This window comes from Oncorhynchus kisutch, linkage group LG20 (assembly GCF_002021735.2).
Source record: "Oncorhynchus kisutch isolate 150728-3 linkage group LG20, Okis_V2, whole genome shotgun sequence".
Lineage (NCBI taxonomy): Eukaryota > Metazoa > Chordata > Actinopteri > Salmoniformes > Salmonidae > Oncorhynchus > Oncorhynchus kisutch.
Window position 1 is genome coordinate 47,492,767 of NC_034193.2, and position 15,782 is coordinate 47,508,548.

The 15,782-nt window shown below is 43.2% G+C and overlaps 1 protein-coding gene across 2 annotated transcripts in view; it reads right to left on the reverse strand.

Annotated features, from left to right (window-relative positions):
- Positions 1-11,276, reverse strand: part of LOC109877959 (VPS10 domain-containing receptor SorCS3) — a 205,722-nt gene extending 194,446 nt beyond the window's left edge. The window contains exon 1 of one of the 2 annotated variants that reach the window (XM_031799705.1): positions 10,300-11,276. In XM_031799705.1, the coding sequence (XP_031655565.1) occupies positions 10,300-11,028 (729 nt within the window). In that variant the 5' untranslated portion in view covers positions 11,029-11,276. The remainder of the gene's footprint in view (positions 1-10,299) is intronic. The other variant, XM_031799706.1, reaches the window with a different exon arrangement.
- Positions 11,277-15,782: the final 4,506 nt, after the last annotated feature.

The window sequence follows — 15,782 nt, forward strand, 5'->3', positions numbered from 1 at the left end:
AGGTATTGTAGTTATAGTAATTTAGTTTGCTAGCCGGGAGAGGCGCCTGGCTCACAGCTAACTGGTGCTAGCTTCTGGGCAGGGGCGTTAGCCACTATAGCCAATCGGCAGCAGCGGTGATCCGGTGCCAAGGTCCAGAGTTTACGGCAAGGAGCCGGTGGAGTAGTGGGTTCTAGCTGTGTTTTGGTGGAGTCCGGGTGAACAACTGAGTATGCCTCGAGGTGGGCCTCAGGGATAGCTTCGGTACTGGGTAACTCGGTGGGTGCTAGCTAGCTAGCTGTGAAGATCAGGAGTAATGGTCCAGGGATTACGGCAGGAATCCGGCGTTGTAGTGGAGAGACATAACTGGTTCTCACAAACAAGCTAGTGAAAGGCTTAGTAGAGTCAAAATTAACAATACCTCACAAAAGGCACAAATAGAATGAACTGAACTGAGTAACTAACACAGGTGAAATCAATGAACAAAAATGAAAGACAGGGCTATGTTCAAGAACACAAAGAAACAGGGCTATGTTCAAGAACACAACAACACAGAACATGAGGTTGACCAAGAAAATAAATGCAGATCCTTACAACTGTAGCTGTTGGTAGGCGCTACTGTTACTGCTAGCTAGCTATACCCCAGTTGGGAAAAGACACAGAGAGGCATTGGTGGCAGACAACATATGTTGTGAGGCTTTTATTTGGGCTGCCCTGAAGTGGTAGCTACAGACAATACCTGCAGAGTTCAGTATTTCCTTATTTACTGTTATACAGGTATCAAGAGTATCATAGTTGGGACACAGGATAACAATGACATAAAGCAGACTGCTTGCCCTAGTGTTCCTCCTGCGTATTAAAACCTTTCCATAGTGAGGGTGATAAAATGGATATAGTAGAGACATAAAGAGAAGGAAACAATAAAAGCTATGGCGAGAGAGAGAGAGAGAGAGAGAGAGAGAGAGAGAGAGAGAGAGAGAGAGAGAGAAAAAACACACACATTTCTTCACACAGGGTCGTGGGGTTAGACAGGGATGCAGCTTAAGCCCCACCCTCTTCAACATATATATCAACGAATTGGTGCGGGCACTAGAAAAGTCTGCAGCACCCGGCCTCCCCCTGCTAGAATCCGAAGTCAAATGTCTGCTGTTTGCTGATGATCTGGTGCTTCTGTCACCAACCAAGGAGGGCCTACAGCAGCACCTAGATCTTATGCACAGATTCTGTCAGACCTGGGCCCTGACAGTAAATCTCAGTAAGACCAAAATAATGGTGTTCCAAAAAAGGTCCAGTCACCAGGACCACAAATACAAATTCCATCTAGACACTGTTGCCCTAGAGCACACAAAAAACTATACATATCTTGGCCTAAACATCAGCACCACAGGTAACTTCCACAAAGCTGTGAACGATCTGAGAGACAAGGCAAGAAGGGCATTCTATGCCATCAAAAGAAACATAAATTTCAACATACCAATTAGGATTTGGCTAAAAATACTTGAATCAGTCATAGAGCCCATTGCCCTTTATGGTTGTGAGGTCTGGGGTCCGCTCACCAACCAAGATTTCACAAAATGGGACAAACACCAAATTGAGACTCTGCACGCAGAATTCTGCAAAAATATCCTCCGTGTACAACGTAGAACCCCAAATAATGCATGCAGAGCAGAATTAGGCCGATACCCACTAATTATCAAAATCCAGAAAAGAGCTGTTAAATTCTACAACCACCTAAAAGGAAGCGATTCCCAAACCTTCCATAACAAAGCCATCACCTACAGAGAGATGAACCTGGAGAAGAGTCCCCTAAGCAAGCTGGTCCTGGGGCTCTGTTCACAAACACAAACACACACTACAGAGCCCCAGGACAGCAGCACAATTAGACCCAACCAAATCATGAGAAAACAAAAAGATAACTACTTAACACATTGGAAAGAATTAACAAAAAAACAGAGCAAACTAGAATGCTATTTGGCCCTACACAGAGAGTACACAGCGGAAGAATACCTGACCACTGTGACTGACCCAAAATTAAGGAAAGCCTTGACTATGTACAGACTCAGTGAGCATAGCCTTGCTATTGAGAAAGGCCGCCGTAGGCAGACATGGCTCTCAAGAGAAGACAGGCTATGTGCTCACTGCCCACAAAATGAGGTGGAAACTGAGCTGCACTTCCTAACCTCCTGCCCAATGTATGACCATATTAGAGAGACATATTTCCCTCAGATTACACAGATCCACAAAGAATTCGAAAACAAATCCAATTTTGAAAAACTCCCATATCTACTGGGTGAAATTCCACAGTGTGCCATCACAGCAGCAAGATTTGTGACCTGTTGCCACGAGAAAAGGGCAACCAGTGAAGAACAAACGCCATTGTAAATACAACCCATATTTATGCTTATTTATTTTATCTTGTGTCCTTTAACCATTTGTACATTGTTAAAACACTATATATATATATATATATATATATATATATATAATATGACATTTGTAATGTCTTTACTGTTTTGAAACTTCTGTATGTGTAATGTTTACTGTTAATTTTTGTTGTTTTTCACTTTATATATTCACTTTGTATGTTGTCTACCTCACTTGCTTTGGCAATGTTAACACATGTTTCCCATGCCAATAAAGCCCTTGAATTGAATTGAATTGAATTGAATTGAGAGAGAGAGAGCGAGAGAGAGAGAGAGAGAGAGAGAGAGAGAGAGAGAGGTATTTATTTATTTGACATTTTGTTAGGATGAAATCTCTTGAGATGCACTGTTTAGTTTTCAAGAGCCCCCCCAAAAATAATACTTACAGACAGACAGACAGACAGACAGACAGACAGACAGACAGACAGACAGACAGACAGAGAGAGAGAGAGAGAGAGAGAGAGAGAGAGAGAGAGAGAGAGAGAGAGAGAGAGAGAGAGAGAGAGAGAGAGAGAGAGAGAGAGAGAGAGAGAGAGAGAGAGAGAGAGAGAGAGAGAGAGAGAGAGAGAGAGAGAGAGAGAGAGAGAGAGAGAGAGAGATAGATAGATAGATAGATAGATAGATAGATAGACGGAGAGAGAGAACCAGGATGTGTTTATGTGCTGTGCTCAGCTCAATGGGCCTCGCTGCAGAAAATTGCTGCGTTGTCGACGTAGCAGCCAGAAGAGCTAAAAGTAGTGTGTAAGCTGAAACACCAAAAATGTGTCAGGGGAAGTATTTATTTAGTTACACGCTTGTTACCATTCATTACTCAACATTACTGCAGGTTTTCAACTCAACTCTGTCTGAACTCAGGCTTTATAATAAAGTATGAACAGAGAGAGAGAGAGACTGTAACTAATGATTTTTACATACTTTAATTAACAGGGGGTGATGTGTGTGTTTTTCTGTTTGTGTGTGTGTTTGTGCCAAACTCTCATTCAGCAATTTACCACCAAACACTTGTTAAGTAATGCTACTGCTGTATAATCAACTTACAGTATATCACATTCCCTCATTAAAACAAAGTTGCATCATCATTTCCCCCTTATGGCCTCACATTTCAACAACAACAGTGGTAGTAGCTATTTACAGTATAATCAATCTGGGGACTGAGGAAACTTCAAGGCACACACCCAGACATACCAGGATGTCAGGCAATCTCCTTGACTTTTTATTGAGGCCTGCTAGAATGAGTCCCAAATGACTGATTGAGTCCCCTATACTCTACATAGTGCACTCCTTCTGACCAGAGCTATATGGCCACTACATAGGGAATAGGGTGCCATGTGGGACGCAGCCCTAGACAGGTAATATCCAGATACATAAGGAGAGCAGTAACAACCCTTCTGTGTTTATGTAAACTGTCTGTAGGTAGAAATCGGCTATTGTCCAATGGAGCAGACAGGTGCTAGCCTACGTACGATATCAAAGAGATTTGGAAGCAATTAACACCTTACCTAAGGGCAATTACCACCTTACCTCATGAGGTCCACATTGACAACACCTTCCTAGTGGTGAAGTGTTTTCATGACTAGGCCCCGGAGCATTTCCTGACTTGATTAAACTGTGGCCACTAGTTATTATAGGCTATCAGAAGGGCCCAGAGTATTACCTTAGGCACTAAGTATAGGCTATCACATGGGCCCAAAGTATTGGGATATGCAGTCAGGGATAACTCCAGGCCCTTTTCATTCATAACAATCACACATTTTGTCAAAAAAAAAACTCCAAAGCAGTGAACCTAGCGAGCTCATTTTCTGATGCCCCTCCCACTCAGCAAAACTCCTCTAAACAGAAGGCAAATGAATAATGCATTGATATCTATGATCTCTCTCTCTCTCTCTGTTTTACTGAGCCCTGCTCTATTATTAGGTTTCAAATCAAGCTCGTCTTTACTTCTCTTAAAGAGTTATTAAAAATGTAAATGTGTGAATGCAGAGCGGGTGACTATCATTTGTTTAGAGGCGACTTTCATGAGAATAGTCAAACTCAGAGATACAGAGAGAGAGAGAGAGAGAGAGAGAGAGAGAGGAATATTATCTTCCTTTAGAAAATACAATGGGAGAGACAGGAGTTCGAAGTCACATACTGCTTGCTTCCCCAGACTGACTCTGTTAGCACATCTTCTATCATCAAGCCACATCAATTTCCCTCCACTAAATGAAAGATGCTTACGCAATATGTTTGGTAATGGCCGATGTTTGAGCAGGTTATTATCATTAAAATATAAATGGGAATAAAAAGAGAAGGAGAAGGGGATAGTAAAGTTAATGTGGCGTGGCCCAGTTTTACAACCACTCGCAGTCTTTTTCATAGATAAACCGCTAGATTATTCTAATTAGACAGTGTGTTAATTGAGTGTGGGTCCTGGGGTATAATGTGTCATTATTGGTCTGCACCAACGGCAACCCCTCACAAGAGTGACACCATTCACCCGACTGAGTGAGAAAGAGAGAGAGAGAGTGACAGAAAGAGGAAGGGGGAGGGAAAGTGTTTCGGGGGAGGGGTGGAGGGGGGAGTGTGAGTGAGAGAGAGGTAGGGGATCTCCCACCTCAACATCCTCTCTGACATTATTACTTAGTCATTGCGTTCTGCCTAGTGTGCTAACATTCAGGAAATGCCAAGAGAGATCGACGTTACAAGGTATCGCACTTTGCCTAAAAAAACGGTGGTAAAGGTCAAGACTCTGTGCCCAGGGGGAGCATGCTGCATATACCACCTATTTCGATCTACGTACTACACTGCACCATGCAGTCAAACCACTACCATGCAAAACTGGTGTTGGAGAATTAGAGAGAGTCAGACTACATCAGTCCAACCACTACCATCCAAACTGTACTGGGATCAGCTGTTAGAGATCCAGAGACAATGTCACGGTCGGCTCCTACTTTATCCTGAGATACCCCCTGTGGAAAAAGAGGTTTAATAGAATGAAGAAGATCACATTTGACACTTTTATATGAATGTATTTAACACCCACACACAGACTCTCTCTAACACACACTGACAAACTCACACACACGTACGCCACAAATGCAGCTCAGTGCTCTGTCAAAATCCTTGTATTGCAGAACGGGATCAGTGGCCAAGCGTATTATTACACTCAAGTCATACATTCTTAACGTGTCCTTCCTCAAAGGCCTACTCTAGTACCTCTACCGTGGCGATGGCACAGGAAACATAATGAGACCATTAGCTTGGTGATTGACTGCCTTCAGAACCTTTCATCCAATGGGTAGCTCCGAGCCATGCAGGAGACGGAAGTCTCAAGGTTTTTAGTGACTTCTGAGGTCTTAGATGTTGTTCTGTTCCAACAGCAGGTGCTATGTAATGTGAGTGTAATTGAACTTGAATGTGTTGTAATGTAGGCATCAATGCAGCATCAATGCAGGCATACTGGGTTAATGTGTTTCTATCAAACGCTGATAAGCCAACTGTAGTTACATTAAACTATCTTCATCGGTCGGTCTTGGAGAGCAGGTATGACAAGGAGTTTCATGACCTGGCCCGACCAGGGAAAGTTCACTAAGGTAAAACGAGGACCCTATGTATAATTCCATCACCTTTCACAAGTTTCTCTCAATCCAGTCCATTAACTAGATAATAAAGTTATCTATGCATGTAGTCAATCTTGATAAAGCGACTAAACAAGATGCTAAACGCTAGCCGGAAAAGGTTGGGTCTAGTGCCAAGACGTTAGCTCTTGGGGGCAAGTCAAGACGAATCCTCCATTTGGTCATGGCGGCGCATGACGACTTGCCACCAAGCTTCACTACTTCCACTGCAGAGAGGAAACAAGGGCTGGGAAAACACATTTGTAAACACGACGTAGACAAAGAGGGGAGGGGATGGAGGAATGAAAAGAGGAAGAGTCCCTTTGGAAGAGTGCATTATTTATCCCATCCTATCCTCCTCTCTTCTGTTCTTCCTCTAGAGCAGTTAGTTCGTTCCACAGCGATAGGTAGCAAAATAGTGCCACTTTTCAAGCCATTAGCATCACTAAATGGAAGGGAAGCCATCCAAGGGGTGAGAAGAGACACAGACAGGGCTAGGAACGAGCCACTGTGTACATCCTAAATCATGTTCCAGGTCTCTGCATGGATGCCAGAGCTGTGTTTAGCTATGCCAACCGACTACGCCACCCTCTCCTCACTGTTGGGGGGTGCAGTAAGGGGGTTGGCGAACAAAAATATTCTTCCAGACGAGTGGATGTGGTTGACTAAGGAAGTTCATTTCAGTTCAGTTCGATTCATTTCAGTTTGTAAAATTAATTTCAGTACATTTCAGCTGAGTTCAGTTCATTTCAGTTTAGTTCAGTTCATTTCAGTTTAGTTCAGTTTATTTCAGTTCAATACATTTCAATTTAGTTCAGAACATTTCAGTTCATTTCAGTTCAATTCATTTCAGTTTATTTTGAGGGGAAGAATCCATGTGTACTAACATATTCCTTCATTCAGGTTGAGGAGCCAGGTGCTTAAGTCTACTAAATGTACTGCAATTATTGAAGAAATGAAATGTCTCCAATTATGGTCCAGACAGTATGCCAACAGTATAGTTAATGAATGTGTATGAAAGAGTTCCTCATGTACAGTACATTACTGTAGCCTTACAAAATGGGTATCTTAAACGACTTTGTGTGTGTGTGTGTGTGTGTGTGTGTGTGTGTGTGTGTGTGTGTGTGTGTGTGTGTGTGTGTGTGTGTGTGTGTGTGTGTGTGTGTGTGTGTGTGTGTGTGTGTGTGTGTGTGTGTGTGTGTGTGTGTGTGTCAATTAGCTCTCTGAAAGAGATGTAGGCATTTTAACCAGCTAACTACATTGATAACCTGCCAGATATTATAATGAACTCTCCTTACATTAAAGACCACTCACAGAGTCCTAATCTGCATCTTATGCAAATTCATATTTAGGTTTTCCCCACTGGATGTATGAAGAACAAAGAGAAAACCGTGTGTTGTATCATGAAGAAAAAACATCAAGATAAAAAAGTGGCCATATATCTTTTTTATCTTGATGTTTTTTCTTCATGATACAACACACGATTTTCCTGCACTATTGACATATACCGTATGTAGATATTTACTATCAGCAAAGTGCATTACTGGAAGCAATGCCTTCAAAAGCGAGTGGATGGGTGAAATACATTATCAAGGTTGAAAATCACTTAGGAAAGTGGCATGTATGATAGTAGTGATAAGCATGAAGCACAATAATGGCGGCCATTTTGTATCCACACTGGCAGGAAGAAGGAACCCTGCCATTAAATTCATAAACACCACTGAGAATGAGAAACTGGACACTCGGCCCATAGGGAGGCTTTCTCCCCATAGGGAGGCTAGTATCCACCCAGGGCTCAAGCACACAGACAGACAGAGAAGAGACCACATTAGCCTTGTCTACCTGCCTCAGAGGGTACCACTTGCCTTGGGGAACAGAACACACCATAACACCTCTACTACCCAGGTCACCCTAGAGGAGTAGTGGCACAGGGCACAACACATATCAGGGAGCACAAGCGGAGCATTCTGAGTAGAAGTAAAAAACAAACAAAAAAGGGAAAAGATGGAAAGGGAGTGTGGTGGCACAACGACAATTGAGTGAATGCATGGGTGAGGCCAGAGTAGACTCGTTCAGCCACCCACCCCCACCACACACACACACACCAACCCTAACTGCTGTGGTTAAGTTAGAGTTAGAGAACTTCAGGCTCCATCAGGCCGTCCTTGAGGGCATAATTCATCACCCATTCAATCAGGAGCTAAAGCCCAATGAAGATGAAGTAGTCCAGTACTAGTGTCTGAGAGCTGAAGAAAACATGCTTGAGTAGGCAGTCAATCCCACTTGCCTGGCCATAAGAAAATATTTCAAAATGGATGCCTATTTCCGTATTCAAGATAACTATTACAGATTTACAACTGGGGGAACGGAGGCAGGGAGTTGGGCTGGCTGTGGTGGACAATATACCCAGAAAAACGTTTTCACACACACAGAGCCAAGCGCATACACATACACACACACACACACACACACACACACACACACAGAGTCCGCACGCACACTCACACTCACGCGCACACATACACACACACACAATGTCCCCAAACCGCCGCAGCCATCACTGTGAGTTAAAAAAGCAAGTTCATGCAGTGTGTCATAATAATTTCGGACAGAGGACTGAAACTGAGGGATTCATTTTTTTTATCCAAATGAAATCAAGCAAAAAGAGGCAGCCACAACAACAAAAGAAACATATAAGAATTATTAAAAGAGCCCAGTGGCTTTCTCTTCTTTGAGTCTGCATGATTGTGGAAATAACTTCAATTTATTTCACCATGTTATTCTGTTTCAAATGAAAGCCTCTAAGCCCTTTTAGGGGGGATGAAATCATGTCAGTATTCCAGCCGTTTCAAAATCAAATTGGGATGGAATGATGCTTCTGGAAGATGATTCATCTGTGTCATAACAACCTGGTATTTATTAGAAACCTGGAGTATTAGCCAGAACTGGGACAGGTCCTATCATTAACATGGCCTACACGTTCAATTGTGACCTCAGTTAAAGTACAAGCTGTCTTCACTCACAGAGGATGAGATGGGTTGTAGTGCATCACCAATTAATACCCTTATGTAGACTGACAGATGTTGGTGGCAGAACAACATTTATGGACCAAAATCAGATATGACATACCAGTTCTCCTCTGTGCAATTGTAAAGCTGCTATTACGGGCTCATCACCACAGGTATTGATCACATATGCCAAGGCATATTAAGAACAGTGTTCTAAGTGCTGTGAATGTTTGCTAGGGAAGTTCAGGCTTCACTAGGGTCCGTCCCTGGATGATTCCATTGGAGACCATTGTCTCAGGCTCTGTATCCCTACAATAACACACCACTGCAGATGTAGCTTTTAGGAAGCACAATGATAGTCTCTCGTACATTGTACGCCACCCTTTGGAGTGGCTGTGTAAGTGCAGGTAACCAGTGCACCGATTGAGGAGCGAGGCATTATTCTGAATAGAATTTACTCTGGCATGAAGATAGTCTGCAGACTAATTTATAAAAAATCTATATGAATGGTGAATATGCATATAAAGTCCACATAATTCATAGGCATGGAATATAATTATTAAACTAGGCCTATTAAATCTATGGCTTTTGTAAAGGAATTGTGAACATAGAAGCAACAGGAACAAGCCAGCAATTCAGAGGACCACATAGGCTTGCTTTCATTCAATGCGAAATATCTTTATTACAAGTAAAGAGTTCAAATAATTCATATCCCCGTCAAAAATATTTACAAATCTTCCCGATCAATTGGCCAAGATTGGATGAAAAATATTGGATCCAAAGCGACATATAAACGATCTATAACAAAACATATATATTGCAAAATACAGGGCACGTTAACAGTTATAATTTATTTCAGTCGTATTCATTACATATAAATGAACTAAAACTAGTGGAATTCACTGTTAAAGTAACCTATATGCGCAAGAATAGTGAGTGTTTTCCAACCCCTATGTGAAGCAATGCTGCTTATCGGTATGGCACGGGCACGGAGTCTGCAGCAAGCAAGCATATCTCCGTGTGCAATAGCAATACCAGCCCAACCTGGCCCCGAATGCTTCTGGAGGTGCTGAAACCTATGTGGGATATTGCCCTGCTGTGCGCAACTGAACCAATGCACCTGTTACAGTGGACACATAACTCGCTAAAACAAGCGAATATTTCCGTGCGGAAAACAGTTTGGATAAAATAAGCCTTTACGGTCCTTGACGAACCGTGGTGCTTCATAATATACAAATGTTTATTTTGTGAAAAACAAATACACATGACAAATGGTGAATAATCATCACTTACGCTGCTGTTTTGCCCCGACCAGTAAACCACTGCGTGGTTATGCGCTGAGTCTCCGGTCAAGGCGAAAGTAGTGCTGCTTAGTTTGGGATCATCTCCTCTGGAAGTCCCTCGACCCTCATCCCTGTTCCACTTGAATTCAGATCGGCCCAGTCTGTGTCCGTCCAGTAACGGACCAGGACTCCTTCTCTCATCCGATGTCTCTCCTTCTAAACCCGGGCCACTGGTCATAAGGCTCTCCCTAAACTCGGGAGTTTCGGGACCGCTTCGCTTCGCTCTCTGTAACGCAACATCCTCAGCACCATCCTTGACTTTACCCAAATCATTCACCCCAATATTATATTCCCCACGGTACCTTTCTTCGTTTTCACTAGACCCAGTTAAATCTTCCAGCGTGACTTTTGGGGTAATTCCATCGTCATTGAATCTCGGCTCATTCACAAGAACACCTGCCTGTTGGGTGTCGCTTGGTACTCCAGTATTTTGGTCAGTAACTCCGAGTAGCTGGCGCTCCAGCGGGACCTGTTCCAGAGCTTTGGCCGCCTGCCTCGTACCATCAGCCGCGTGCGTACCGATATCCAGCTGTAATTCCTTCAGGTGTAGCTGGACCGGCGACTGGCACGATGCGCAAGTTATCTCCGCCTTGGCATTTAGCGGGGTATGAGCAGAGATTAGAAACCAGGTACACAGAGTTAAGTGCAAGCCTGGGCAGAAGCCAAGCCAAGTATCCATTGCTGGTATTGTTAGAGATTTTTGTCCAACACACGGAGCGGGAAAACCTTATCCAACCGAGGACCAACTCCTCCCGAAGTCGGTGAGATTGTTGGGGTATTTAGAAAAGCGCTCTTCAGCTAAACTGTTCACGTTCAAGGAGCTGGTCGCGGGAGCCACCACATAGGGGAGGAGCTGTATCGAAGCCGAGCTGCCGAATGTGCGCCAGGATGAGAGGGAGACTGTGAGAGAACCCGAACGCAAGAGCGAGAGGAGAGCGAGAGCTGAAAACGGGAGAGAGAGAGAGAGAGAGATGCGCCGTGGCTTTCACACTGATGGTGATAGCCCACTAGTAATCGAATATGATATGACCGATAAATACCTATTCAACATAGCTTTCACCAGATAGATAACATCTGACGATGTTCATATCAGAGTCAAATCAATGGTGTCAATGTATAACGATGCTTGATGTGATTAGGGACCAGGATGTCCAACACATTATAATCTTCACAGTGCTTCAGAAGTCATTCTTTTTATTAACCGGAATCAAAGTAATTGGTTTTTAATGTACTCCTGTCCAAAGGAAACGGTATTTCCTGAAATGCATCTAAATTACTTTAATGTAGCAGGTGCTCTGACACCTTAGACTCTTGCCAATTAGATGTTCCATTATGTCATGACATAAAGGTTAATGTGCGCACAGAGGGATTTATTAGCGCAATAAAGCAACGGCATTTTTTAAAGATCAGCAGCCTAATAAAAATGATGTTTGTGCAACCAGAACATTAAAGACATTGTCCAGTTATTAACTTGTTATTATTTGAGAAAAGGTATTCAAGTAACTGTTCAGTGTTTCCAGATTTCCATGAAATATGACCTACTACAATATCAATTACAATATGACTGAAATAATAGTTTTGCTTCGATTCTTTTTTCATTACCTATGTTTCTTTATTGGAATGGTGTTGGCATACAATAACAACAGAACTGTGTGGGGTATACTGGTCATGAAAAATATTCATGTGAATAGACCACTGATTGGCCAGTTCGTCCGCTGATCCAGACATCATCCTCTTTTTGGAAATAGCAGTTTGAGGTGTGGTTTGTTAAAGGTATATGTTATTATAGACCTGTGCGCAATGCTTGTGTCTCTGCATGCTCAAGAATGAAACAATCTTGTCATCAATTTCATTTATGTCTCATGACAGCCAACAGACGCGACCAGAAATGAACGAGCCACACACGGTGGAGTCGAGTCTGACGGCAGAGTAGTGTACTGGGCTGGAGCATTCAAATTGAGCTCTAGTGTGCGTGCAGAGAGGGCCCAGCGCAGAATCAATAAGACGAATTGGGCGGATTTGGCAAGGAATTACGCTATTCCCCGTGGTAAAACACAACTCCATATTAATGCCCATGATTTAGAAATGAGATGTTCAACGAGCAGGTATCCAAATACTTCTTGTGTATCTTCTTTTGGCCAGCCGTTAAGAAAATGTCATTCCTGTTCATCTATTTTGTTGTATTGCCATAACATGTTAAAGTTGAACACTGACAGTTTTGCAGCTTTCATGAGTACATTCACACGAATAATTCGATGTTAAATTGATTGTGGCAGTAGGGCGAGTATGGATATAGTCATGAAAACATTTTACTCTGCTTAGCTTAATCAGCGTACGGTCAAAATTGAAGTAAGCATATGTAAATTAAAACACCTGGTTTTCTGAGCAATATTTCAAACTATTGGGACACGTAAACAGCTTAGTCGGCATTCCAGCTGTGTATTTGAGTTGCATATGTGCAAGCACCGGTAGCGCAAGCATCCCTCTATATGTGCAGTGAAGTGAATTCTGAAAAAACTGAAAGTACAGTGGGGCAAAAAAGTATTTAGTCAGCCACCAAATGTGCAAGTTCTCCCACTTAAAAAGATGAGAGAGGCCTGTAATTTCCATCATAGGTACACGTCAACTATGACAGACAAAATGAGGGAAAAAAAATCCAGAAAATCACATTGTAGGATTTTTTGTGAATTTATTTGCAAATTATGGTGGAAAATAAGTATTTGGTCAATAAAAAAAGTTTATCTCAATACTTTGTTATATACCCTTTGTTGGCAATGACAGAGGTCAAACGTTTTCTGTAAGTCTTCACAAGGTTTTCACACACTGTTGCTGGTATTTTGGCCCATTCTTCCATGCAGATCTCCTCTAGAGCAGTGATGTTTTGGGGCTGTTGTTGGGCAACACGGACTTTCAACTCCCTCCAACGATTTTCTATTGGGTTGAGATCTGGAGACTGGCTAGGCCACTCCAGGACCTTGAAATGCTTCTTACGAAGCCACTCCTTCGTTGCCCGGGCGGTGTGTTTGGGATCATTGTCATGCTGAAAGACCCAGCCATATTTCATCTTCAATGCCTTTGCTGATGTAAGGTGGTTTTCACTCAAAATCTCACGATACATGGCCCCATTCATTCTTTCCCTTACACAGATCAGTCATCCTGGTCCCTATCAGAAGAACAGCCCCAAAGCATGATGTTTCCACCCCCATGCTTCACAGTAGGTATGGTGTTCTTTGGATGCAACTCAGCATTCTTTGTCCTCCAAACACAATGAGTTTTGCCTGGACATGTTCTTGCTTAAGCAGGGGGACATGCCTGGCACTGCAGGATTTGAGTCCCTGGCGGCGTAGTGTGTTACTGATGGTAGGCTTTGTTACTTTGGTCCCAACTCTCTGCAGGTCATTCACTAGGTCCCCCCGTGTGGTTCTGGGATTTTTGCTCACAGTTCTTGTGATCATTTTGACCCCACGGGGTGAGATCTTGCATGGAGCCCCAGATCGAGGGAGATTATCAGTGGTCTTGTATGTCTTCTATTTCCTAATAATTGCTTCCATAGTTGATTTCTTCAAACCAAGCTGCTTACCTATTGCAGATTCAGTCTTCCCAGCCTGGTGCAGGTCTACAATTTTGTTTCTGGTCTCCTTTGACAGCTCTTTGGTCTTGGCCATAGTGGAGTTTGGAGTGTGACTGTTTGAGGTTGTGGACAGGTGTCTTTTATAATAATAACAAGTTCAAACAGGTGCCATTAATACAGGTAACGAGTGGAGGACAGAGGAGCCTCTTAAAGAAGAAGTTACAGGTCTGTGAGAACCAGAAATCTTGCTTGTTTGTAGGTGACCAAATACTTATTTTCCACCATAATTTACAAATAAATTCATTAAAAATCCTACAATGTGATTTTCTGTTTTTTTTTCTCATTTTGTCTGTCCTAGTTGACGTGTACCTATGATTAAAATTACAGGACTCTCTCATCTTCTTAAGTGGGAGAACTTGCACGTTTGGTGGCTGACTAAATACATTTTGCCCCAACTGTAGATACACCTGTTCTGAAAGGCCCCAGAGTCTGCAACACCACTAAGCAAGGGGCACCACCAAGCAAGCAGCACCATGAAAACCAAGGAGCTCTCCATACAGGTCAGGGACAAAGTTGTGGAGAAGTACAGATCAGGGTTGGGTGATAAAAAATGTCAGAAACGTTGAACATCCCACGGAGCACCATGAAATACATCATGAAAAAATTGAAAGAATTGGGCACAAACCTGCCAAGAGAAGGCCACCCACAAAAACTCACGGACCAGGCAAGGAGGGCATTAATCAGAGAGCCAACAAAGAGACCAACGATAACCCTGAAGGGGCTGCAAAGCTCCATAGCGGAGATTGGTGTATCTGTCCATAGGACCACTTAAACCGTACACTCCACTGAGTTGGGCTTTATGGAAGAGTGGCTATTTTTTTAAGAAAGAAATAAGCAAACACGTTTGGTGTTTGCCAAAAGGCATGTGGGAGACTCCCCAAACACATGGAAGATGGTACTCTGGTCAGATGAGACTAAAATTGACCTTTTTGGCCATCAATGAAAATGCTATGTCTGGCACAAGCCCCACAGTGAAGCATGGTGGTGGCAGCATCGGCGACTTCCGGCGCCGACAGAGATGGCCGCCTCGCTTCACATTCCTAGGGAACTATGAGGTATTTTGTTTTTTTACGTGTTATTTCTTGTTATTTTCAATGTTACACCAGAAAATCTTAGGTTTTATTACATACAGTCGTGAGGAACTATTGGATAAAAGAGCAATGTCAACTAACCGACCAGGAATACGACTTTCCCGAAGCGGATCCTCTGTTTGGCCTACCACCCAGGACAATGGATCGGATCTCAGCCGGCGACCCAAAACAACGGCGCCGTAGAAGGGTAAGACGGAGCGGTCTTCTGGTCAGGCTCCGTAGACGGGCACATTGCGCACCGCTCCCGAGCATACTACTCGCCAATGTCCAGTCTCTTGACAACAAGGTAGACAAAATCCGAGCAAGGGTAGCATTCCAAAGAGACATTAGAGACCGTAACATTCTTCGTTTCACGGAAACATGGCTCACTCGAGACACGCTAGCTGATTTTACCAGCCACCTGGTTTCTTCACGCATCGTGCCGACAGAAACAAGCGTCTCTCTGGTAAGAAGATGGGCGGGGGTGTATGCCTTATCATTAACGAGATGTGGTGTGATCATAACAACATACAGGAACTCAAGTCCTTTTGTTCACCTGACTTAGAATTCCTCACAATCAAATGCCGACCGCCTTATCTACCAAAAGGATTCTCTTCGATCATAATCACAGTCGTGTATATTCCCCCCCAAGCAGACACATCGACGGCCCTGAAAGAACTTCATTCGACTCTATGTAAACTGGAAACCACATATCCTGAGGATGCATTCATT